The following is a 27,051-nucleotide window of genomic DNA, read 5'->3' as shown; positions in this document are numbered from 1 at the left end:
TGTGGCACATGCATGTAAAAACAGTCAACATTAAAGGGATGTAAAATGTCAAAAATTAGCGAAAACTCAAATCACGCTGGAGTTGTCCTTTAACATACTGTATGCTAAAGCGTTAGCAAGCGCACAAGGTAGATTTATGCACCAGAGAGACAGAGATGATTTTCATATATTGGCTCCCAAAAAGTTGCGTAGTCTTTAATGTGTTAATTACCAGTAACCTGATCCCAGTGTTTTGCTACAAAAATGAAGCTCTTCTCCCAGTCCGCACATGAAAGCTAAGAAAGGTTTCATCCCCCAGGCAGTTCTAAAAAGATCCTAAGCCAAAGGTACGGCACACTAAAGTAACAGTAAACTTTAACGTCCTCTCATTCCAAGGCAGCACGTATAGCACAGGTAGTTAAGAGTTTAATATGGAAGATGGTTTATTAGGAAATCCACTAGCTCCATGGATCCAAGTGGACTCAAATCAGAGGCAGCCGCGCTGTTTGTGCCCAGTGCGCACTGCGGTGCCTAATTACGGTACGTGCTCTTTAGGCACATAGACTGTTTACGCCGCACTATGGTGGCGTTCACATGTGCATTTGTACTACATACAAAATAATAGTTATGAATGTACTTTGGTGAGACCTGTGCGTTGCTGGATGATTTTCATTAGTTACATTACACTAGATCTGTCTTATAGTGGAGCCTCCCCAAAGTGGGAGAATGGGCTTTAAGTTGAGAAACCTTTCCTCACTGCTGTAGTTCTGAGGATCAGTATCACAGAACTATAAACTTTTGTTTCACTTTGATCGATCCTCCAATAACAGCAGAGGCTGAGCCGGAGGTCACCGGGCCTTTTTGCTCCTGCCTACAAGGTCCACTGGAGCTCCTGCTTATGACCTGCCGTCCCACAGTAGCACACACCTACTACCATGAACCTCTTGACATTCCCTTGCAATGTGTGCACATACCCACTCAGCAGTGAATTAAAGTGGTACAATAAAAAACATGGGGAAAAATACTCAAACTACTCTCTGTATAAGATGTGACGGAGCTGATGGATGGGGCTTTGAATAAAGTGAGAAAAAAAAGGGGAGGAGGAATTGTCCAGGATATGAAGCAAGAAAGACTATTACCTCAATCATGAATGGTGGCAACAGGTTTATTAAAAAAATAAAATTAAAAAAGACAGGCGGCAAATAAAATTTCCGTGGATGCATTGCCTTAATGTGAAAGCACTAAGGAGTAGGGCAACAATTTAAGTTTAATTAAACAATTTTGACTGTAACCTATCTGCTCAGACAAGAAAATTGAAACAAGAAGTTAAATATATCCCAGACATATCTTACAGACAGGTAGGTTGAACACAGATTTTTATTTAGTTATTTTTTTTACAACAGTTTAATCTTCATACAAAATAAGTTGCATTGGTATTTGGTCATCAGACATGACTACAGTCTGAGCAGTAGTTTACGCTCCAGCTGAGGAGCTTGTTAAGAGTGCAGCTCAGTCAAACTTTACTCTCTGTCACGCTTATCTTCCACCTGCACTGATCTGAACATCTCAAACCAGTCTGCTGAAGGAGGACGATGGGGATGAGAATACGGATTATGTAATTGGGTGATGTGGTGGGTCCTAGCTGGAACATGACCCGTGGGTCAGCGTATGCGTCATCCTTCCACGATCCGACGGAGTAGGGTGCCCAGACTGCCCTTGGCTATCTGCAGGGGAGTCTTCTCCTCCTTGTTCTCAATGTAGATGCTGGCCCCGTGTTCCACCAGCAACTTGGCGGCCTCCACGCGCTCCTCGTCACATGCAAGGTGCCTGGTGATAAAAAAAATAAAATACATGCAGGGTGGTAAATACGTTTCCCTTTTTTAGTTTTCCCATTGACGATTCACAGAACCTGAGCTATTGAAAAAAAAAAAAAAAAGGCATTCTTCCGTTTTTGATGCAAGTAAAGGGTTTGTGTTTTTTCCATTTCAGCCATACAGTGTTCCTCTACACTTGTGAAAGCAAGTTTGCGTAAACAGTGCCAAGCCACAATGTCCTATTACACACACACACACACACACACATACAGCGGTGTGTTGCCCTGGGAGTCCTGGATGTTGGTGGAGGCGCTCTGTTTGAGAAGCAGCTGGATCAGGCGGTAGTTGCCCTTGGCGGAGGCTCTGTGTAGAGGAGTGGACTCCAGCTTGTCTGTGATGTTGGGGTCTGCTCCGTTTTCCAACAACAGCAGGGCAATCTGTAAAGGGGGGGCGCCATGTGTGTTACTGACGGTCTCGGACAAGCGGTCTACTTCAAAATTCTGTGGTTTCTCATTTACACATATAAAGGCAACTTTTCAGATCCTAGTCCATTTGGTATCGCAAACCACACTAAAAAGGGCATATGTGAAACCCTGGTCAAAACTAATCCTGGCCCACGCTCAGGAAGTGAGACTGAAACCCAAGACCAGAGTCCCAGACGCTACAATGATCTCTATGTGTGAAAAATTTAAGTCATTTGATTTTACAGTTTAGTGTTATTAATGCGTTTAACAACAATGCAATCCTTAGATGATTATTCATATCCATTGGGTCAGTTAAGAGATCCCCACATTTTCAATTTCACAAAAGAGTCTACCTGTTATGTAGGTTTTTGACTTTATGTTAGCCTGGTCAAGGCAGTTCAATAAATGTGTCAAAATGAACGACTTCCTCCCCCAAACCAGAAACCAGAGAACTAACACTTGAACCTGTGACATCAATATGTAAAACATGGTGTGGCTCCAATTAAATGAACTGGGAAAAACCAAATAGTATCGATGGGGATTTCCTGAGGCTAAACTAAAATAGTTTCTGATTCAGAATTGATAACACTACTATTGAATAAGGCATCTGGCTTTGGGATGGAGCTGTTAATGTTCACAAATATTAACTGGACTGTCCCACACTACAGAAGATTATAAAGACTATCACAAAATATTGCATAATTATATAACAATGTCATTCTACAATGCATTTCTACAATGCATATCATTGGTTGTTCTATATCACAACAATTATGATTGTATAAAAAAATCCACCTTTTCATTCCACACGACACAACATGACCATAGCCCATGTCCTTGAACTTATAACACTCTTATACAAAATGATTTTAATAACATTAACATGCATGGAATATGGTCATATACAGAAAACTATTAGCCAATGTTACCACAGTGTTTCATACAACCAGAGAATCTCACCTCATATCGGTCTTTAGAGGCAGCATAGTGCAGAGGGGTGCAGCCGTTTTGATTGATCGAGTTCAGCTGAGCTCCTTTGGATATTAGAGATCTCACTATGTCTTCTCTGCCTGCAGACGCTGCGATGTGGAGAGGGGTCCAAGAAGCCTGCAGAGTAATACATCACATGCATATTTGTCTAGAACTCACTCTCACTCAGTTAAGCAACCCAGTTAACTGACTAGTTCACAATTTTAAAAGGGGCACCACAAATCAAAGGTAATTATGTGGGTCTATTTCAGCGTTGCATTACCATATTTGGTTTGACAGTTATTAAGCTGAATCCTGTTTGCGTTTATTACTAGAGATGGGAATCACCAGTTTCTCAAAAGAGTATTATCGTAATGCTGAGGCATAATATGATAATATTGTGTTTCTTGATGTTCTACACTATGATAGTGTGATATATTGTGATTTTATAAGTCTAAAAAGCTTACAGACTTTCAAGCAGTCTTTCAATAACTTTGTTTTTAACATCATGTGATAAATCATCATTATAAGATCATTGAGAATAAATATAATACTTGTTAACTTACACAGTATATCAATACAATACCCCAGACTAGATGAAAGTATTGTGACATTATAGTACAACATTTCAAGGTAACCTTCCTCCGCATTTACTACAAAGAAATGTATGTAAATAAAAAAACGCATGGCCCAAAGCCTCAGTGAATGATACTGTTAAAGTTTCTAATTTAGCTAGTACTTTGTTTCATACTTTGAAGAATGAATAGGATTTCACAGGAATTAAATTCAAATGTTTTGTGCAGTAATAACTTACACCCAGTGGGGGAAATATCTAAATAGTATTGGCATAATCTGTGAAAGATACATTCGACTGTGACATTACGTGCAACGCTTTCAAATGGATGGAGAACTGTCTGGAATATTTAACCATTACATCATCTTGCAGATTCACTTCAACTCCCAGGTCAAGAAGAAACTCCACTATGTTGGTGTGGCCAGCAGAACAAGCCCAGTGGAGGGCGGTTCTGTGGGCCTGAAAAGGCAGAAAGACGAGTATCAAAACACTGAAAACCATTAACTTCAGTATAGCCATCTAGCTAGCTTTTGACAGGCAAAGTTAGTTGAATAACAAAAACGTGATAGACCAGAAATTCAAATTCGGTGGTGGCTCATGCATTCATACCTGGTCCGTTTTGCAGGAGAGCGTCTTATCTGATAAAATGCACTGCTTTAATTTGTCAAACTGCCCTGTATAGGCAAAATTACAGACCTCGACATCTGATACAGAACCCTCCATTGTTAAACGTTAGTCGTTAGGTCAAATTTATAATGGCAATGCTGGTCTTTAGCAGTCACTGCTGTCTTGTGTTGTCAACATTTTCGGTTTGAACTCGAGCAATGACTCAGGAAATTATGAATTGTACTTCCGCATTAGAATGCGCCGATTTCTTTCTCCTTCAAATTAAAAGCCCGTCAGTGCCGTTCACTCTATTGGAACAAACAAGAAAACTCGTTTTATTTTGTTAGGTATAATTGGTGCCCTGAGGAAGTAATACATACAAGCAAAATGCTTCTGCTAGCTGCTGAATAGAAAAAAGAAAAATAAAGAAAACAGCTAAGGTTAATACATAAAACATTCTCAGCTATCCTCCTGGCGTACTTTTGCGATCAAAACAACTCTGATCTAAATACTTGTAACGTTACTCATGGCGTCTACAGTGGTAAGTTTCTGACTCTTTGCTTTAATACTCATATCGACTAGCGTTTAGCTAGTTAGCTAGCTTTCCAGTGTGATGCACGTTAAGTACAGCTAGCCAGCTAGCGTGCCAAGCAGACATTAAGAATGAAGTAATCATCAGGAAACACATGTGCCCGGTGAACCCAGGTACAAACACACAGGGAGGATCAGTCAGCCCAGTGAGCGTCAGGAATCGGTTCCTATAATGAGAATATTTAAGTCATTCTTTGAAAAGTACAGGCACCATAACTGATAACGTGTTCAATTGTGTTAGCTTTGCTGTTATGATCATTATGATCATGCTCCCTGTAACACGTGATCATTCATAATTGATTGTCACACTAGGATTTCAGGACCCATGCCGACCAGTCATGCCGGTATGCAGAAGAATTTGTCAACATTTATTATGACTGCATGGATAAGAAAAGGAGGGTAAGTGACGGTCTTGTTTTGTTCTTTGACCCATAAAATATGATCTGAACGTTCTGTTAATTCCCATTGTTCTGAGTTATTTGTACGTGTACAGTATCTGTCTTGCTTTATTTTTGTCTCAGAACCTGACCCGACTCTACCTGGACAAGGCGACCCTGGTGTGGAATGGAAACCCGATGTCGGGACAGGATGCTCTGGGAGATTTTTTTGATTCCCTGCCATCGAGCGAGTTCCAGGTTCAAACACTGGACTGTCAGCCAGTCCACGGTGAGACCATCAAACCCAAAACTCAAGCGCCATTGGATGAATCTCAAATATGTCTTTGCCTTCTGGTTGTCTCATTAGCTGAATCTGAGGAAAGTGGGGGTTAGAGGGAAAGTATTATGGACTTGAGTTGACTTGAGACTCAGGAATATTTGTTCCATCTACTGACTGGGTGCTGTGGCTTTGATCCTTGCACCTCTTACTATGGGTTGCTTGTAATGTTGATTTGGTGTTTTAGAAATTTAACTTTATTCCACTTTTGTGCTCATCAGGGTTGGGGCCATTCATGAATTCCATGAAATTCCACTTCTAAGAGAGGTTGTCTTGACTTGCTAAACATTACAAATCAATTAAGGTGCCCTTGAGCAAGGCACCTAACCACGAACTGTTGCAGTGGAGCTCAGTGGCCAAGAGTAGAACAGGGTGGTCTGGGCGGCTCCCTGGTGTGAATGTGTGTAACTGTGAGTGTGAAGCAGGGCATTGCTGTAAAAGGGCATGCATGCTCAATTTTCCAAGAACAAGGTTAAAAAAGACCCACCAGATTGTGTTTACAACTAAAATAGAAATTCCTAGCATGACCATACTAATCCAGCATCAATCTCCCTCTCCTCATTCACAGAACAAGCAACCCAAGGCCAGACTACACTGCTTGTGGTGACAGGTGGAACAGTAAAGTTTGAGGGGAACAAGCAGCGTTTCTTCAACCAGAACTTTCTCTTAACGGCTCAGTCTTCACCTAACAGTGACCAGCCTGTTTGGAAGATTGCCAGTGACTGTTTCCGTTTCCAGGACTGGAATAGCTGAGGCTCTCCTGACTTCTGTTCCTTTTTTCCCCCACTGTATCAACTTACCAATGGTGATTATGTAAATTAAGCTGAAGTTTGATTGTTTCTACGTTGTTTTGTAATAAAAAGAAAATGTCAGACAACACTGAATACAAAAAAGACATTTATTCACAACAAATGTTGCACAAAGCATGTGATCCTAATGATGGAATAAATATAACAGTATCACCGAACAACTCATTGGAAAGTGTGACTGTCAAAGTCCATGTTCTTAAAGTTTTAATGAAGCATATTCATTAACAAGACGACACTTGGAAAATACATAGAAAACATTCCTATAATATTAAAATGAACAGATCTTGCTTTAGATAACCTTTTGAGACCAAATTGTACATTAACCTGTTTTAATTGAGGTAAACTATGCATGGTTTTACAGTATGCCAGTTATGATCCACTACAGCTAATGCTAAAAAGCATCTTAATAGCTTAGCTTGGCATGCTTGCTCTTTAATAAATAAGGTGCTCACAAGGATTTAACAGAAGTGCTTTCTATATAAATAGTCCACTACTTGACAATTTAATATATTAAAACATTTGCTATTCTAATCTTCCTGAGTCATGTAGATGTTTACACATTTGGTCTGACAGTCTCAATGCATTATAACAGAAAAAAACAAAAATAAAAGTACAAAATAAAGCAATATCATGGTTGGCCAGGAGAACATAACTGGATAGCATGGAGAGACATAAGCAGATCTGACCATGGGTAATGCTTGTTTCGTAAATTCCAAGCTCTGTAACCCACAGCATGTCGGCATCTCCCTGGGTGGGGATATTTTCCTAAAGCACCGGGTAAACATTACATGGCAGTTGAGCCATTCGTGTAACAAATCCCTACACTATTTGCCTTGATCTAGGTGCCACCTACTTCTGCACAACTGTACACAAGTACTGCAGACTGAAGGCACAGTAACATCACTACTCCTCAACTTCACCAAAGAGCAACAGAAGCCTCCTATTCAAGCCATAGTGATTATAATTGTTAATATTTCAATGGAACGAGTAACAACAATGCAGTAACATGTAGAATACACTGATACTTGAAATATATCAGTTACAAAACTGGTACAAAGAGATTTAAGTGGATGGCAGTTAAGCGCTGTTATGGTCTCAGACCCTTTTCACAGAATAAGAGGTGCCACTTTAGTGGATCTCTCTTTGACAATCAAACTCCTATATTTTTCTAAGCACAAGAATGAAAAGCAGCACAGTTTAGGCAACAACTACAACTATCTACAGCTTCAGCTTTTGTGTTCAAGTCATTCTCATTTGTACGCTTGGGGTACACAAACATCTTAAAAATCCAAACGGGTACCTGAAACTTTATTTACAGATCAAAATAGGGGTTAAAGTGGTAATGGAGAGCTTTAGTGAAATTTTCGGAGTTATTTGCCACCATACATTCTCTCTATGTGGTGGAGATAGTGGTTCTTCAGCTCTTTCCTCTTCAGCTTGAAAGCATCTGTGACGAGGCCTGTCTCGGGGGTCCACGGCTCTGGGCTCAGGTGCACCTTCATTGGGATCTCAAACCGTTGGAGTTTAACTAAATGAATGAGAGAAAGAAGGGATTTATCAAAGAAAGAAGGATTTCTCACATTACAATGAATTACTTTGCCCGTCTCTAAGTACATATTAGTATATTATAAACAGAGACCTCTACATCTGCACCATAGAGGTCAAGATCATCAATACAGCCATATCACAATGTCATGAGAAGACATGGGTCAACTTACTGGTAGCGGCGACCTGCTTGATCTCCTTCAGAACCTCTCTTTCCATGTCAGGGTGAGTGCAGATCTCCTCCCATGTTCCTGCTATGCCTCTCTGCTTGGCCAGCTCCGTCATCTTCTTTTGGTTGGGCACCACAAAGCTGATCACGTAGTTCTGGTCACTGCAGGCATGAAACAGTGTTGATTATAATTACAAACTATGGTTAAAAGTAAAATGGAAAGTCCACAGTTTAAGCATGTGGAAAAGTTTCAGCAAGTCAGATTGACATAATCTGATGTACAGGCATGGCAATAGCCTAAAGCAGTGACCCCCAATAGGCGGCCCGCGGGCCAGGTCCGGCCCGCGAGAGCCAAATGTCTGGCCCGCACCGGCCCATTGGCACTTACCTGAACGCACCTGTCATAACGTGAAATAAAGTGCACAACGTGAAATAAAGTGCGCGGTGCTCTACTTTATTTTGACCTCATCCCACACCGTACACTTGACCTGCCCCCCGTAGCGGTCCTCGACTAGACAGCGCCACTCACCAGCTAGCAGCCAGTCATCCCGCCGAGCCGCCTGTCACTAGTACTCCACCCCACCCCACTGTCCAAATGTTGAGTCATTCTGGCCAATAAACTCAACTTCTGTTGCAACATTTCAGTCTGTAATATTTTTCGATAACCTTGATGAAATCTGGCTAAAGTTCATCTCTTGTGTAAGAAATTACTGTTCAACACTGAGGAACTGTGAAGTAAAAAGTAAAATAATTAAATGGTTGGTTTTGGACTTATTTTGTTTCAAGTCCATCTCTTGTTTCAAGAGTGCATTTTTTTTCTTGTGTGACCCTCAACACAGGCTTTGAGAATCCCGGGCCTAAATTATTACTACTACCACGACCACGACCACCACCACTACTACTACTAGACATAATTTGGCCCTTGGGGAAAACTAATTGGGGAACCCTGGCCTAAAGGTTAGAGAAGGACTTGGACTTGTGACTTGTGAGCTGATAAAGTCAATGAGAAAACACTTTTCCCTGTCAACTACTGTCGAGGTGCCTTGAGTAAGTCTTACCATAAGCTGAGTACTAGTGCAGTTGCTCAGAAAAACAGGAAATGCTGAGCATGTGTACTCAGTTGACTTTCCTTAGATAAATAAAAGTGACTTACCTGTTTGCATAAGCGCAGATATTGTCTACGAGGGCGCAGCTCTTCAAAGCAGACTCCACTTTCCCCAGGGACACGTACTCCCCAGCCTGCAGTTTGACCAAGTCTTTCTTACGGTCTAAATGAGAAAATAAAAATGCATTCATTACAGCACGACATAATCAGTAAAAGTCTGTCAGGAGTAAAGCCACATTCAGAACAGATAAGTGCTATGAAATTAAGTATGAATAGTGTGCCTTTCATAGCACCATCAGATGACTGCCATGAGCCAAAAAGCAAGTTGAAGTGTGATAAAAATAACAAATACACATACCCACTATTTGTAGACAGCCGTCAGGGTGGATCTCCCCTACATCGCCGGTGCAAAACCACCGCTGCCCTCTCTCATCCACAAAAAAGTCCTGATCGTTGCTCTCGCTCCTGTAGTAACCCATGGTTACGTTGGGACCGCCAATCATGATCTCCCCTCTTGGGTGAGGCTTGTCCTTGGTGGTGTAGCCACCTGAAAAGATGTGGGTAAAGTAAACATCAACTCATCACCCTTGTAATGAAGAAATGCTTTTTATTCTGCATTGAAAGTACAGTGTGTCACAACATGTTTTGTCTGCCATACCTTCAAACCAGTCCCTGAGTCTGACCTCGCAGCAAATGAGAGGAGCTCCAACACGACCGGTGCTGATGTCTGCAACTGTATATTAAGAGACAGGACCTTCGTAAGTTACTGACAATGTTATTCATTCCTACCTTTACACTCTCTCCCGTTCCCCTCATTCTTAACTTTCTCTCACCCTCTGTGATGGTGCCTGCGCCACAGGTCTCAGTCAGGCCGTAGCCTTGGCCCACAGGACAACAGAAACACACATTCATGAATCTCTGAGTGGCCGAGGACAGCGGCGCCCCTCCTGACAGCATCATCCTCACCCGTCCTCCCAGCAGGCCCCGCACTTTCTGGAACAACAGCCTGCAGAGACAGACAGGGAGATACATGACTGAGAATGCCCAAAACCTGGTCCCATTATTATTCAATATGAGTGAATTCGGTTCTGTTGTCCTGTGCTTGAGTTTAAGTAGAACAACGCAACTGCATTATACCCTAAGGGCAAAGAGGGAGTGAGAAGAGTAGGTTCTTACGCATTGCAGAGCGGTGCGTCATAGCCCCTCTTGATCTGCTCCAGTTTATAGTTGTAGCCCAATGTAAACAGCGTCCTCTGAATGTAACTCATTTCCTGCACTTTGCTCATCACGTTCTTGTTTATGCGATCCATGATTTCCTTTTTAGGAGAGAAAAAAAAAACAATTGGATGGATCTATACCATGGCTGAGGACAGGGCGTAGGTAGAATTGAGTAAACAGAGGTAAGGGGGGAGAGCCAGAGAGAGGAAGTGGAGGAGTCAATGATGAACAGAAGAGTGGAGGACTGAGTAATGATGGACTCTTACCGGCACGGCTGCCATCAGGGTGGGTTTGAGCACAGAGCTGTCTCCTTTACTTCCTTTCTTTATCTTGGTGGACTAAAGGGAACAGGAGAAAAAACAGTTGAAGGCAATCATCATCAAACTGCAACATAGATTAGGCTAATAAAGGAATGTAAGCATATAGATTGACAGAAATGATGTAAACTACACCAGACTAGTGGCGGGTATTACCTGGTCCGACAGTGTCTGAGGGGAAGAGTAGCCGATCCGACAGCCATACGTCACACAGGAGATCTCTGCTGTCATTTCCAGAACATGAGCCAGGGGCAGATAGGCGATGTAGGTATCATTGGGCCTGCCAGAACACAGGGATAAAAAGTCATTTAGATTTAGGGGCAGCAGCTTCATTCATGGAGTAATAAGCAATTAGGGAGATTGTCCAGCACAATATGCCCTCACCTCAACACACACTACACTTTAAAGTATCTTACGAACTGCTCATTGTTAGTGTGTCTTTTTGTGGCTATGCAGGCCTTAATAATTTCCACTATGTGCATCTTTCAGTGTGATTTCCTGGTTCATAGTTTGTAATACACATAGTTTATCTATTCTTTATCTCAGAAAGAGGGAAAATATCCCCTTGATAAAATGAGTACCACTGAGTACAGAATGGGATACAGAACTGTTACACTTCTGGCAGGCAGTCTGGTCGCTCAACAAATTTAATTGCTGTTTTACTCCTCTAGATTGCATCTTGATGGTTATTCTGCTTTTTAAAGATGGTCCTTATCTAAAATTATGATGGAAATGGATCAATATTTACTATATTTTTATAGCCTAAATCACTGCTTTAGTTGGAACAGGCAAAAGAACGCTGGCAAAATGTGCAATTCGATCCGAGTGTGTGTGATGCATACAAATAAGTGCAAATACTCCAATTTACTATAAATGAGAATTGCTCTGAAATATGAGTGATTATCAGAAATAATAGAATCACAAAATGAGTTAAAATAAGGGGAATCCTGGGAAACAGGAGTGTTGATAGGTCTGGTAGCCAGGGCAGCATCTTTGTAGTTGGGGCGGGACACAACTACAAAAGGTTGAAGAAACCCTGCTGTACACACTAAATTATATACACAGTCACCAATACTTATACTAACCCTAGCCCAGGAATGCGTTCACACTGGCCCGTCATCCCAGCAATCAGGTTACTGTGGACGATCATGACTCCTTTGGGTCTGCCTGTAGAGCCACTGGTGTACATCACCACAGCCAGGTCCGAGGGCTGCGGCTTCACAATCGCCCGACCCACTGGAAGACAAGCAAGTTATTCGCTTAACAGCCCTCATGACACGTTTTCCCTCCCAATGCAAACGCACTCCCAAGTTTCTCGCAGCTTACATGATACTGCACAACAAGAATATTAAACAGGAATGCGATGGAAGGTAGTGAATATAGTCAGGGATGTGAGCAGATACACAAAAAGCAGGATAAAAGCAACCGGGGTCATATTAGACAGAGCAATACGCACTGTTTTCAGGCAGCGCTCCCAGCTCTCGTACAGCCTGCATGCTGTGGATGGTGAGTCCTGCCGGGTAGCCTTCTGTGCTCACGTTCTTCTGGTCAACGTAGATCACATGCTTCAGTTTTGGGATCTGTGGAAGCACGCTCTGGACAGAGAAAAAGAGGACAGAACTGCTATCACAACAAGACAGACATCGTTCGCCTTTTACACATCAGAGGGTTTGCTGTGTCAGTGTACATAGACATAATACAGGATATCTTTATATCAGGCAGCAGAATGACCTAGTAGCAAGAGAAAAGATCCACTGAAACCAAGCATCTGCCCTACTGAAATATCCTCGAGATACTGAATCCCTACCAGCTCCGGTGGGTGTTTAAACAATTAATTTTAAAATCTGCCCTTATTGTTTGTGAAACTCCTCATGTTCTGTCCCTGGTGGTTAGTTCCCAAACTCTTGTTCATAATGCTAAACAACCTCAAGGGTAACCTACTTTTGAAATGGCTTCTTCAGTTCATGGTCTGCTTATGGTCCTAAAACCAGCTACTGTAAACTCTTAATACTCAATTTCCATGGGCTGTTGTGGGTTCTCTGAATGAGAAACCTGTACAATGCAATCATCCTAAAGCTACACTTTAGTTCATAACCTGTTAAGCATGTGACTTTAAAATTCACAAACAAGTCAGTACTCGATTGTGCAGAATACAAAACTTCATAGAGACGTTATCAAATTATTCAAAACACCTTGTTGCTAAACGGCTAAGCTGTTCCCAGCTGCCATATTGCTGCTAGCAGCTATCATTTTGAGATATTATCATATTCAGATAAGATATTTTACTAGACAATGCATTCGTTACCCAATTTCCCTTTGGCCTCATGACTTTGCATTCTGGAAAAGCACACCGAGTTTAAACAAATCCATACACATAGCCCACGAGGAGCAGCCTTGGTTTTTCTCAGCTTTCAGTTCTCTACCTTCTTCCAAATGGCTAGGCTCTTCCCAACCGCCATATTGCCGCTAGCGGCTATAATTTTGAGATATTATCGTATTCAGATAAGATATTTTACTAGATAATGCATTCGTTAACCAATTTCCCTTTGGCCTCATTATGACTTTGCATTCTGGATAAGCACACCGAGTTTAAACAAATCCATACACATAGCCCATGAGGAGCTGCCTCTGTTTCTCTCAGCTTTCAGTTCCCAACCTTCTTCCACATTCACTCTCTATTCTGACCTGGAGCAGGTGGTGCCTAATATTTAAAAAGTGGTTGAATCCAGATTGTGGTTGAGGCTTGTCAAGCAAAATTATATGTTGAAAATAAATATAGTGAATATTATCCATCTTTACCCAGCAAACCACACCAGCTTGAAAATTTAACTATACCGTAACATAGAGGACTATTCGCTCAATAATGGATTTCCAATTCAAATAAGTCTCAATAGATGCTAGATAGAGTCCACTCGTCTGGAGTTATTTGCATTGTCTACACCTATTCATGCACCAGCAGAAGCTTGCAGGAGGCTGAAGCAATCTGTATGTGCTTAGTTGATTGCACTAGAGAGAATTCTGTGGCTCCTGTATCTGACAACTTTGATTTAATGAAATTCAATTTTCTTTAGGCCCAAATTATCAGCTCATCATGATTTTCAGGGCTGCCTATATGGATTGGCAGGATTTTTCATGACTAAAACAGGATCATCACGCCCCTTGTGCTCTGAAGGAGCGGTTCTGATGAGGTGCTGTAAGGGTAACATTTTTAAGCTGGAGGGGGCATTAGCTCACTTTCAGTTTAGTCTCGAGCAGTTCCATGCTGGTAATGAGATGTGTGACTCCAGTCTCGTTCAGTCCAAAAGCAACTGCCTCCTCTCCTAGTGTGGCATAGAATGTCACCACTGTAGAGAATAAAACAAAACAGTCAGTGAGTGAAAACAGAAAAACAGTAGGCAGTAGCATGATTCCCAGTTTAGCCACACGGCATAACATCCTTACATGGGAAGTTGTGTTTGAAGCAGGCCTGGGCGGTAATCATCCACTCTGCTCTGGTCTCGCAGAAGATGGCAACGGTGCTTTTAGGCTGCTGCCCGAGGGCTGCCAGTCCGCTGCCAAACTGACTGACCATGGAGTCCACCTCCTCGTAGGACAGCCACTGATACTCCCCCAAGATCAGCTAGCAGGAGGAAGAGTCAGATACTAAATTAGACATTTTTATTCTCACAATCATCCATAAATCCTTGTCTAATAAAGTGAAGCATGGGCATACATACCTTTTTGAATACTTTACCGCTGGGTTGGGTCTCATTCTCTTCACTCAGTACATCTCTGGTGCCAAGGCAGTCTAATTGTCCGAAGCGTTGCACAGCATGCTCAAACAGCTTATCCAGGGTGTCCTTGCCTGGGAAGTCCTCCCTGGCCAGAGATTCAAAGTGGTCTACAGAGCGGTAGGGCCCCTCTGCACTGCCTGATGTGCAACGGGCCTTGATCCGCTTGGACTGGGCTGTCTTCTGCCCGGCACCGGTGATGTAGTACCAGGGAAGGAAGGAGAGGACGGAGTACAGCCATACCAGGAGGTGGAGTGGAAGAAGGAGGACGGAGTGGAGGGCAGAGTCTGACCGGAGACCCATATTGTTCACTGGAGGGGCTTGTGGGGAAGGGAACCGGTGAGGCGGTTAGTGGTCACACGAGTTTTGGATGGAGGGCTGGTCTTAGTGGGATGTTTGGAGTGCGTGAGGGGAAACCTGATGAAGAGAAAAGCCCTCAGCGTAGAGGACTTCAAAGATCCAAAAACAGCAATATCTGGTGTTAAAGCTAGGATGAAAATACCCGGTCCACTGGTCCTCCAAATGTCACACCTAGAGTTGGAACAAAACATAAAAGGAAAACAGCGTCAGAAAAAAGCAAAAGCAGAATTGCTTGTCACCCAGTACGTTTCACAGAAGCTGACAGTATTTTGATAAGATTTTCTGTATCTGAGGAGAACATCAGTCACATGCTGTGCTGAGGAGGAAGTGGTATGCTTTAATAACTAGGTCTAGTGGCACGATCTCCACAAAAGTAGAACCCAGACAAGTAAGTAAGCTAATTACAAAGTTCATCTCATAAATCTCCAATTCTATCCATTTCAGAAAGTCATTTAAACCATTCTCTTCCGCCTCTTGAATTCAGGACTATGTTATGCCAGCAAAGAACTGCACTCAGTATTCACCCATACTGTGACAGACTCACCTCTCTCTGTAACCACATCCCCTTTGAGTGTGTCAATCCTCATGGCTGCATTATATGCCAGGCTACGTGGGGCGTGTTTCAACGATGCAAATTACCTTCCTTGTATCGTTCAGTAAAAGATGAAAAAGCACCTGTCTGCACTTCGATAATAAAGACCAGAGTATTAAAGAGGTCTGGGAAGGATGCTGTAAGGAGAGTTGAGACACGGCCCTGTTGACCACACCAGCCACTGGCCAATGACCAAAGCCCTGTCAGTTAGACTGGAGAGGATCGAGCCATGGACAACCAATGACATCACTCTCGAGGCTCACCCCACTCGGTGGTCAGGGACAGGCCACTCCAGGGCAAGCTCAATCTGTTAATGACACCGCAGAGCAGGATGACTCCAGGAGTGGAAACTGACTGAAATCCTTATTGTATTTTAACTGGTCTAAACGTCAAAATAAAATTAAAAAACCCTCAAACCTCACTCAGTTCGACTTGACATAATTGAAGATACAGTACTCCTATAGTGTGGAACTCAAGACATGACTCAAGAGAAAAAGCAGTTATTTGTAATAGACTCTGACACAGATACCTGGACAGCTATGTCATTGTGTAATTTACAACAGGATTGGTGAAAGATATGAGTAACAACTCAACAGCTTAAAGGAAAAAACGACCCTACCTAACGTGAACAACTCTTTCCAGTTGAACAACTCCAGTCTACGTCAAAAATGTTTTTTTGCCTTCAAAGGCATTTTCTGGATGCTCCAGAAAGTGAGGAAAGAATGGGAGGCTGACTTCACTGTAACACTAACAGTTCTGAACCAGAAAAAATAACCCTTCCTGTTAAATAAGAATGGATATTGGCAAAGTGTCCACAAAGTTGGTCTCCATTTCAGCAGCGCAGATAGGGGAGACTGTCAAGAGAGGCTACCATTTCAGAGACAATGAAGAAGCTCTGAAAAGCACTGTTTAATCTAATCACATTCAAGACTAGATTGTCTTACTATGGGCCTTGAATGAATAGCATAGATAATTCAAATCATTTAATTTGCAAAACATTAATATGCCCGGCCCAAAAGATGGACAAGCTTGTAATGGAAATAAGCCTTGGCTTGATGTGTGAGACTCAGTATGATGTGTGAGACTTAGTATTGTGGCGGTTAAGTCGAATCAATTATCATTTCCGTGGCAACATAAGGCAGACATTTTAGATAAATATACCAACTGAAATTACTATTACACACCAGGGAGTGCCCATTCAATCAAGTTAAGTATTCCTTATGGGCTCGTTTGTTTTTACTAGTTCTGAGATTTGTTCATATTAAAAAAAAAAACTAGCCCTGCCTGTCCAAAAATCATAAAAATAGCATATTAAAATCAAACCAATAAAATACGAATTTTATGGAAGAGAATCAAAGAGCCATTTTTAACGTCTCCTTTCAGAGTAAGATGCCCTTTGAGGCGACTCCAACCTCGATAAAACATACATTAACACACTGGCAAAAGCAGACGCCAGGAGCGGGATGGCATGAGAAAAGATGACAAAGCAGCCACACGTTGGCTAGTACTGCCTGTATCATTTGGGCAATCCTCGGCAAGTTGATTACTGAGGACGTAAGACCATTTCGTTATTGCCCGTACAAATTAACCCGAACACACATCTACAAACGGATAACGGTAGTAATAAGATTACAGTAACCGGCTAGCGGGTGATACCCTGCTTAACTGGCTGGCTTGTCACATTCTTACCTTCAGCAGCAGCAACAAACCCGGTCAGCCGTTGTCTCCGTTGCCAGGAAAAATGACCGAAAGTTACCTTTTCTCACGCACTAGAAACCCGGAACTACTACGTCATCTGATTCCATATTTCTGGACCAATGAGCAGTCGAAGCAGGCTTTCCCTCATTGTTCTGTTTTTTTTCTTTCCCCGCCTCAGGTTCACTTTATGACAAATATTTTACAGGAAGTGACGCCTCTTTGTCTATGTTTATATGTCTGATCCGGTTTTAGCAACATTACTTTCTACTGTGTAAACTTGCCGAAGAACAGATGAGTAATGTGATGATTACAATATTGCACATTACTGGAAAAACCCACACGATAATTAATTGCTATAATATTTCTAGTATGTAGGTTAGTGATGTCGTACTTTATGGTATTTTCATTTCCTGTGGTATCTATAATATTCCCATAATGTGCGTTACGTATGTATGTACTTTACCTATAGGGACTCATACTTTGCTGTTATATTTGTATGGTATCCTAAAATATATCATAGGAATTCTCATTCGTAGGAAAAAGTCACGTGAAAACAAATGTTTAACTTAATTTGTACACGTTGGTGGTTAAGGGATCCCAAGGTATAGGCTATATGCAGGAAGTCACATTATGTTAGTAAACTGGAGTAATCCAATTGATTCTGTCACTGGCCATTGTGTATGACGTTTTGATTATAGGTCTGTAATTTTAAATGCGACCTCTTTAACTCTGTATTAAGAATCATGAAGATATATGGCTATAAATGTAGGCTATAAAAACAGACAGCGTCAGCAGACACAGCGATGCCTTTGTGTGATGTATGACGACAATCTTTGAGGGTTGTAGACTGATAAAGTGGACCATTTAACATTCAGTGAGGGTGAAACTATCTTTGTAGCCTATAGGCTATATAGTAGGCTATAGGCTACCACTTATCCTAGCAAAGTTATAAAGCGCTGTAAAATAAAAAGAACAAAACAAATTCCCTAAAGGTTCATAGGCCTATTCAGCAGCATCCAGAAACTATATTTCACCCCTAACAAACAGATAAACAAGCTATTATAGCGTAATTGCAGCAGTAACAGTTTATCAGTTAAATGTAGATTATTAAAGTTGTTTTCATTTGTGATTTTAAGAAAGATACAGTTTACTAGTCATGATCACCATTTGTCTTTAATTGAGACATTGGGAGTGCCAAAAGAGCTTTACAGATGTAAGACTACACTTCTGTACATGGGGAGTTAAAATGTAATATAAGCTGGGGCTAAGCCGTAAAATGAATACACTAACACTATGATGGAGTTTTATTTCATTTATAGACTTATCTGTTGATTATTATATCACTATCCCACCAAATGAAAGTCATTATGTCGCCCTCTTGTGGCTGTGAAGTAGGACTAATTTAGACAACCAATGGAACTGAAATTATGGGGCTGAATATTACAGTGAGTGTAAACTGAATTTTATTTAAATGGAAAATAAATCTTCCTTCATTGACTGGAATAACCTGTACACTGCTAAACCCTCTTTTTGTTTTTACAAATTCATTGTAGGTTACAGTTTTGTTTTGTTTTTGCCTGAGGAACACCCTAGGGTCGCGCTGATTCCCCTTTTTTCATCCACTTTTCATGACTTTTTATCCAGCACCTGGCCTAAATATAGGTTGGATATGCACACCTCCTCCCACCCTTCAGGATACAGTTTGTAACCTTATCCAGGGTACGTTGTGCCGGGGGGTGGGGGGGATTTCCCTATCTGCTTTTGATTTCCCTACCTCTGATCATTAGCTAAATTTAGTCGCCGGTGGGGACAACAGCTCGTAGGTATGCAGAGATGTGGATAAAGGAAGGGCGACACTCTGCCGATGATCCATCTACAGGGAAAAGTGTAATAATAAAAAAAGACGGAGGTCCATCATCAAAGCTATTTTGCTGAAAGAATGGTAAGTGGGAAATCTTAGGCTACAACCAGGCTAATTGGGCATAATGATATGATAGATGGGCTCAACTATTGTGGTAGATAACCGGCTTTTTTCTTATGCAGTGCCATTCCTGTATTGGGCATATTAATTAGCATCGCTGCTGTCCACAAACACATGACTATAGCACACCTAACCTGGCCATCACCTGGGGCCAGACCATAAAACTGTATTCGGGCTCTAACAGCGGCAAAGCAGCCACTATATCGTTACGCACAGCCATTACGCACTATGAGCCGTAACAGCCAATTGATCAATCACAAATGAGTAGGTCTAATTTAGGATCTGATGTGCGTTATTCTTATGCCCAAATTACTGCGTGATGCAGTGACAATATAGCTACGTTCAGGCTTGCATAAAAATCAGGCTTGCAGAAAAAGGATGTTAAGACACACATCTATAAATGTTATATAACTCAGTTGAGACCTAATAGGCTGATATGGTGTGCTGAAAGGATTATAAGGCTCAAAATGAAATGTCGCTCCAATTCCCTCTTTGATCCGATTCCCTATTCTCTGTCACATTGCTATATTACACTCAGAAAAGTCTGTGTAGGCATGGTGTGCAGATAGCGTGGAGGTAGGCTACACACATTCTCTCTCTCTCTCTCTCTCTCTCTCTCTCTCTCTCTCTCTCTCTCTCTCAAATTCAAACTCAAATTAAAAAGGATCTATGTTAAAGGATTAAGTCAAACAAATAAGGGATAATAGACAAACAATTCTACAGATTCTACACATATCAGCAATAGCATGTAAAAGTAATTCAATACATTCAAAATAATTGAAGTCAATGCATAGGGGTGGGGGAGCATTTTTGACAAGACAAAATTTACAAAATCATTTTCAGTATTTACATTTTGTCCCGTATTTGGTGGTATTTAGATACAACAAACTTTGCATCAATGTTTTTTTTTTTTCCTTTTCTCCTAATAACACCTTGAGCTCTTCTGTCTCAGTAAATGAAATGTTGGGGTGTTGGACATGATGGCATTAGGTAAACATCTCTGACCTACCCCCCCCCCACCCCTCTCTCTCTCTCTCTCTCTCTCTCTCACACACACACACACACACACATAGATAGTCTCCAAACACAACTTTAGGTTTGTACATAAAAGATTTTTGTTTTTTTGTTGTTTTTTTTACAAATCGCACCCTGGCCTTATCTATTCCAAAACAACTCATATTAATCATACAGTTCATTTTTCCATTAGAAATTATTTTGTGTTTGTCAGTGGGAACATGAATGGGGATTTTGTCAGGAATCAAGGCAGCCAGTCACCAGTGCTTCCCTCCCCCCATGGTGTCCCAACAAACTGTAGAAAATGGGTCCCACACTGATCCGAGGTACACGCGCCTGTAGGTGGCAGTACCGTCAAGTGAGCTGGCTGTAGCAGGGAGATGAGGCGCGCGTGTTTTGTAAACCAGACAATCCCTGGAGAGAGAAGCTGTGTTTTGTGCAGTTTTCCAACCTCCAACCTCTGACTGCCCAGCAAACAGCCTCCATGTTGACTCCAGAAAGGTCCACATGAAACGCATGAAATTTGTGGATGTATCTTACTATGAGCTTCACTCCACACGGTTAAGTGCTATTGTGGGCTGTTCACAACTGAGCAGACTGCAGGCTACACACTACTTCACAGAAGTTTTTCCAGTTTCAAAATAATGATCAGCTTTTATCTCATATCTGACAGATGTTCATAGCCATCCATTTTAATCTGTGCAGCCAAAGAACAATGTTGGGTTGCATAGGGTTGCAGATGTTGTAGAGAAGCACTTACAAGACACTTCAATTAAACATAGATCTTGGAGTGAGATTTCAATATTAGAACATCTTCACTTTTTATCAGTTCTGCACACTTGCAGATATAGCAGTCAATATATTAGTCTAAGCATTTCATTTAAGCTCTCTTCGAGCGGCCTGCAACCACACATCAGGCTAGCTAACTCATCTGAAACATAGAGTCACTATTACTTGGATCATGGTCTGAATTTTGTTTGAATTGTTTAGATTTTTCTGTATATACTATAGCGTTTCCTTCTTTTTTAGTGTTCACGTTTTTATTATTTTTGCCCAGCTTTTGTTTATATTTTAAAGCTCTTACTTTCTTTAGATATAGGTACTCCATAAATAAAGGTTTGGTATTCCTCTTCTTCCTGCACCCCTCCTCTCCCTCTTATTATTATTACTATACATTATTACTATACAAAGGCAGACTTTAGGTAAGCTTTTTCTGCATTATACAATACACACATTACATAAAACGATAGCCTAAATGGCAAAGTGGTAGTGATGAATGATTTGCATGATTCTCATCATATTCGATGATTAATTTATTATTATTAGTTCTCTTGTGTTCATTTCGCCTCTTCACTGTTAACTCCACCCTCACGGACCAGCCTGCATTAAAAAACATTCGCACCAAATCAGTATTGCCCCCACGTGTCTCTTAGCTGTTGCACAAAAACATCACGAGTCACTGCTGCAGCTGTGGCAGAAACACAGCACATGGTAGCATTTGCTCGCTGGCTGTCGGACGAACCCACAGAGCTCCAAACTCCAACTTCTTGCAAATACTTTCTCTGTTCGCAAGTTGAAGTTGGGATAACTTTTAGGAAGTGGTAGTTGCAAGACAAAGTTGACATATTTTGTCTTTGTGTAAGGTTTATTAGCGAACGGCACATTTAGCTTGCTACTTCAGGCGTCTCAGTTAAAGATATACTTCTCTAACTCTGCCTGCAACAACTTAGCTTGCAACCAAAAGGCTATAGTATGTCGACCGACACAAATCAGGTTAAAAGCTGCCCCATCCCCACCAGGGTGCTCACCCTGAAGGACTGGTCTCAGCTGCCCGACTGCTACAGCCAGACACCCGGGGGGACTCTTTTCTCCACCACGCCCGGAGGTAAGAACGTTTAAACTGCAACTTTTCAGTGTTCAGGTTCATTTTGTCGCGAGGGAACGTTAAAGTTGTTGTAGATTTAGTCAACTTTCTGGGGGGTTCTTTTAATTGTAGAACTTGTAGATGTGTAATCAACAGGCAATCGTGTGCAATACAAACAGTTAAATGTAATGCTTGCAGAGCACCACAATCGATAAATTATACAATAAAGAAAAAGTGGGGGGAAAAAAGGCATGTAAGATTTAGTAAACTTTTGCATCTTTGAAATCTGTGCATTCATGCACGTACAAATATACCCAAGTTCTCGCGAGATGTTACAGAATGCTACTCGCTCCTTGGAATTCACACATGCATATTAAAAGTATTTAGAGGGTGTAAATATCTGAATTAACTACCCAATATTCACCATATCAATCACTATACATTTTTGAATCTATTTTTTTTTTTTTTAAACTCCTACATTAAGAAATTACGATACATGCATTGTTGCTGACCACGATCCTGCTCAGTGACGTTTGGCTGTGTGCATTTGTACGTCTGTTGACTTGGCAAAGTGAACAAAATGGCTCACGTGGTATATGAAACAACTGAAGTCATGAAGTTATATCCCACCGTGATATTGTGGGCTCTGGGCACATGCAGTCGTGTTTTTCGTTGCAGGAAAAACACTGACGTCAAATGACAACAAGAGCTGTCTAACCCGTGACCTCTTATTCGGAGGGGGTGTACGGCTCCAGCTGTCAGAACAGCGAAGTGATTGGCCTCGGTAGCGGTGGAGGAGTTGGAGGCTGTCCTATCCCCGCAGCCCTCTGCCTTGCATTTCAGGAATAGTAGAGAACATTCTGTACGAGTTAGGAGGAGGAGGAAAAGGAAACATGTTGTGCACGGGGGTATATGCAAGATATAGTAGTGAAAAGTGCAGGCAAGGGACTGAGTGTCTCGCCCCATTTTCCTTCTCTCTCCCTCTCTCCCCCCTCTGTTTTGTTCCCCCTTTGTCCAGCATGGGCCGCTCACCAGCCAGTTATTACGTAACATGTTTTTCCTTATGAGGAGGGTGAACTGATACTGTACAGAACGGTTCAAACTCCAGTACAGAATAACATGATTAGCATACCACTCCCTGACTCAGACGAGTCCTGGACAAACTTCAACTTATCACAACATGCCATTCAAGACACTTAGTTTTAATGTGCCATTGGCCTAAGTTTGAAAGTTGGAGCTCGTAGCGACAGACTGACATTAAGTGAGACATGCGAAGTAGAATTTTGATGTGGAAAGTTAGAGTGGTTTTGTATGCAATTGGCATAGGAGGTAAAATCATGTCACCTCTAATTGGAGCATTGTATTGGGTTGAGTGTCAGACTGTTGATTGAAAGCTGCTCATGGATACACACCTGGGCACGTTGCTTCAGCTGGCAATACTAAAGCCTTAACCCAGCCAGAGGAGGCCACATATGGGTTTAATCTCAAGGCCTCATGGTCCAAAGACAGAATGTGTACATGTGCTCTGATTTCCAAGAACTGATTGCAGAGGCAGCCTTCATCCCTCCCCTCTGTTCCCTGCATAGAGAACAGGGTGTGTTTGTTTGGTATGTGTCCAGCAGGCCTGTCGACCATGAGGCTGAGCGGACACACACACACACACACCCCTCCTCTCCTGGCTCACGTCCCCTCTGCAGTAGTGGAGAAGTAAACATAACCCCCCAAATGTACAACTCACTGAGATATGTGCTACTAACTAGGCTATCACTAAGCAACACCCCCCCCACTCTCCCTCTTTCTCTTAAACGCAGGCACCCGCATCATCTACGACAGGAAGTTCCTGTTGGAGTGTCGAAACTCACCCATTGCCCGGACCCCCCCGTGCTGTCTGCCCCAGATCCCCGGGGTAACAGTACCCGCTACACACCCCATGGGGAAACTGCAGGATCTCAAAGAGGAGGTTGAGGAAGAGGAGAAGGACCTTCCAGGTAAACATACCACCACATAGATTAGCTATATATACATAAGAAGTGGAGTGACCTGGCAGGTAAACACACGTGCACAGGTACACGTGTGCAAACACATACAGTTGGTGGTGGTGGGGGGGGGGGTTAAAGTAAGTAAAAACAGGAATTACTGGATTGAGTGACCTTGTCCGTACATCTCATCTCTCACTCTTCCTGTGTTATATGAAAACTACATGAAATCCCAGTACACTATTTTATTATCAATCTAATAATGGAGGCCTATATGAACTGCTGAGGTCTTGTGCATAGAAGGCATTTCTTTCTAGTCATCATGTTATGTTCTCATGAACTTTGTACAGTGGCAGCCTTTAACTTTTGTTTACAACACGACGGTCAGCATTTTATGTTCCCATGAGTGTTACTTGACATGTGGCAATACAGCAGATAGGTCCAGCATGTGTTCCTGCAGTGCCATAACCTACATTTTGCCCCGTTGAGGACTGAGTATGGGGGGGTAAAGCCACAAGAGTTCTCAGTCATTATCACCATGTGTTATTTCAGTCTTTCAGTGGCTGTTGCCTTCCTGGGCATAACCAGGCTTTTAGCACCTTCAAAACTAGGCCAGCCACTTATCACTCGACAAGCAATCTTTGCATACTATGTATATGATAGGCTATCTTTTTGTATCTGTCAGGCCGATAGTAGCATGTGCTGTTGATCTGTTTTTGCTGACGTGTTAGGAAAGATATCCTACATTATTTGGGAAATATGCATCACTGCCTTTTTTACTGGCTTTTCAGTATATCTGATAGTTATCTGCAGTGTAGAGGACATAATGAGTTATAGGAGATAAAAGGATGTTGTTTTGGCCATGACCATGCAGAGAAGTTGTCAGTGACAGTGTGGCCAAAGATAGACAACGCTTCTCTAGACAGCGGTCATGGACAAGTCGAGGCTGCTGTTTGTTTTGGAATAAAATAGCCAACCATCCATCTATCCTGCTCTATTCTTCCCGTCAAGCTAAAGACCACGGGGATTACGGGTGACCCTCTTTCTCTCTGGGTTGGTAAACATACAGAGTATGTCATGGGCTTTGGATTAGGGATCCGTGCTCGTTTATTCAAGTGGTGTTTTTTTGGGACTTGACAATGTATTGATAAGGGCTGCAGCTTGCACCCCTTCCCTGCTGTCCGTTATTAGGGTGTGGTTGAGCTTGGGGTGCTAACACACGAGTGCCAACTGACTGTTATTAATCTCCACCTTCTTTTCTCCTCCTTGTCTCTCTCTCTTTCTCTCTAACAGATGACAACCAGTTTGAGATGGACATCTGAGCTCCAGTTTTACCTCCTGTGGAGAGTTATGTTTTAGTTCCAGCGCCTCTGTGGTTCTAATGACCGTTATGCGTTGCATATTAAGCGTTTTTTTTTTTTCCACTTCCTTTTTTTAAAAACCTTTTTGAGGAACCAAAAAGAGAAAAAAAGAAAGAAAACTGTAGGGTGTTGTTGACCCTAAAAAAAAAAAAAGCGCCAGAGTATTGAGCAGAGGATGGCCATTAAATGAGAAGATTGGTTGCACTCTCACTTCAGAGCAGCAGCAGGAAGGAAATGATCGGTTTTGATTTCACTTTTTTATTTTATTTTTTATTTTTATCTTTTTCTTTTGTAAATAAGACTATGGTACTATGTAGCCTATTTTTTAAGCTGGGGAATATAAAATGATTACAGTAAGACATGTAAAGTAGGGTTTTTCACTGCAGGCATCAGTTTTGTTTGTTTTGTTTTTTCCCCAAAACGGAAAGCTTATTCCCTTGTGATGGCCGTACAAGGGTCTCCTAACTTGGGGGACGAGTGCCTACTGAAAATCGGCTCCTTGTTTTTCTATGGAGGGAGAGATAAAATGTGAATAATTTCAAATAATACAAAAAAATTAAAAAAATCAAACTGTCAACATTTGTGTCTTTTTTTTGTGTTTTATTTAAATGTAGAAAACACTATCAACACTAACACATTATTTTACGTGTTATACATTACAGAAATAATTTAGTATGCAGTTGCACGACCTGAAAACATTCAGACTCATTTATATATGCATGTGTTCCTTCCCCTATACTGCACTCCTGCTACATTGCATTTATCTTATCACAGAGTTGAATTATATCGCACAAATCTCAACCACATAGCACTTCCAGGCTACAGTATGTTGCATGCTGATCACAAGCATTTATTTGTAGGGCAAGATCTCATCTGTAACCAACCTTATACAAGCTACTATGTACGTACATTTTTAGCTGTTTACTCTCAACTGAGTTAGAGAAGTTTTACATGGTCATTTATGTGTTCAGTGACCTTTTGGCCCTTGAAACCTGTTTAACCCCCCTTGTATAATTTTTAAGAGAATACTAGGTTGTTTATGAGAAAATAAGTGTTCTCCATGCTTGAATATGTTTTTCCAGATAGTATGTGGGTAATGGGTCTGAAATATGCTCTTAAAAAGTACCTGGTTTACAGCTTAGGCTGTCTGGGCGTATGCCTCCATGAGTCAGGTCTGTCTGACCCTTATAAAACCTTGTGGAAGTTGAAAGCATGTGACCACAGAAACCTGGATGTTGTCCAGCAGCTTACTAAAAAGTTACATAACTGTTACATGTATGGTATGTTACTCTACATATGGATTTAATTAAGAGGCATAAATGATGTTTAGTACGTTGGTGGAATGTCCTGCCCTCACACTGGCGAGCTGTTGATTGATCTGTGTTGAGCAGACAATACACATGAGCAGGTGCTTTAGACTAAGCCAATACAAGTAAGAACAGACACAAAAGTATATTTTTGCTCAAGGTGAGAAATTTGATCTCTGCATATTGTGCTCCAGCAGCCTCTCACACTGTGTCAGCATTAGGTCAGGATCGATATGCGTGCTTGTTCCAGACAC

General features: G+C 41.7%; 4 protein-coding genes across 4 annotated transcripts; 2 read left to right on the top strand and 2 right to left on the bottom strand.

The window, feature by feature from the left end:
• Nucleotides 1-1,130: 1,130 nt before the first annotated feature.
• On the bottom strand, nt 1,131-4,641 carry psmd10 (proteasome 26S subunit, non-ATPase 10). Its single transcript, XM_071903074.2, has 5 exons — nt 4,410-4,641; nt 4,161-4,259; nt 3,218-3,364; nt 2,064-2,230; nt 1,131-1,806 (listed from the first exon to the last, which is right to left on the bottom strand). Exons 1-5 carry the CDS (start codon nt 4,521-4,523, stop codon nt 1,653-1,655), a joined length of 681 nt encoding a protein of 226 aa, XP_071759175.1. The 5' UTR covers nt 4,524-4,641; the 3' UTR covers nt 1,131-1,652.
• A 113-nt stretch (nt 4,642-4,754) lies between these two features.
• Nucleotides 4,755-6,588, top strand: nxt2 (nuclear transport factor 2-like export factor 2). The gene is made up of 4 exons (XM_071903088.2): nt 4,755-4,947; nt 5,310-5,396; nt 5,519-5,663; nt 6,280-6,588. The coding sequence occupies exons 1-4, from the start codon at nt 4,933-4,935 to the stop codon at nt 6,462-6,464; spliced, it is 432 nt and encodes a 143-aa protein (XP_071759189.1). The 5' UTR covers nt 4,755-4,932; the 3' UTR covers nt 6,465-6,588.
• A 2-nt stretch (nt 6,589-6,590) lies between these two features.
• Nucleotides 6,591-17,401, bottom strand: acsl4a (acyl-CoA synthetase long chain family member 4a). Its single transcript, XM_071903062.2, has 15 exons — nt 17,286-17,401; nt 14,591-15,175; nt 14,316-14,493; nt 14,109-14,218; nt 12,331-12,469; nt 11,960-12,110; nt 11,031-11,154; nt 10,824-10,895; nt 10,516-10,655; nt 10,173-10,345; nt 9,998-10,072; nt 9,698-9,886; nt 9,388-9,502; nt 8,239-8,396; nt 6,591-8,048 (listed from the first exon to the last, which is right to left on the bottom strand). The coding sequence occupies exons 2-15, from the start codon at nt 14,945-14,947 to the stop codon at nt 7,891-7,893; spliced, it is 2,139 nt and encodes a 712-aa protein (XP_071759163.1). The 5' UTR covers nt 14,948-15,175; nt 17,286-17,401; the 3' UTR covers nt 6,591-7,890.
• A 4,361-nt stretch (nt 17,402-21,762) lies between these two features.
• eif4ebp3l (eukaryotic translation initiation factor 4E binding protein 3, like) lies at nt 21,763-26,067 on the top strand. The gene is made up of 3 exons (XM_071903249.2): nt 21,763-22,174; nt 23,965-24,141; nt 25,423-26,067. The coding sequence occupies exons 1-3, from the start codon at nt 22,042-22,044 to the stop codon at nt 25,449-25,451; spliced, it is 339 nt and encodes a 112-aa protein (XP_071759350.1). The 5' UTR covers nt 21,763-22,041; the 3' UTR covers nt 25,452-26,067.
• The last annotated feature ends 984 nt before the right edge of the window (nt 26,068-27,051 follow it).

The sequence above is a fragment of the Centroberyx gerrardi genome, chromosome 16, assembly GCF_048128805.1.
Source record: "Centroberyx gerrardi isolate f3 chromosome 16, fCenGer3.hap1.cur.20231027, whole genome shotgun sequence".
Taxonomy (NCBI): domain Eukaryota; kingdom Metazoa; phylum Chordata; class Actinopteri; order Beryciformes; family Berycidae; genus Centroberyx; species Centroberyx gerrardi.
Note: the sequence above shows the minus strand (reverse complement) of the source record. Positions and strands in the feature narration are given on the sequence as shown.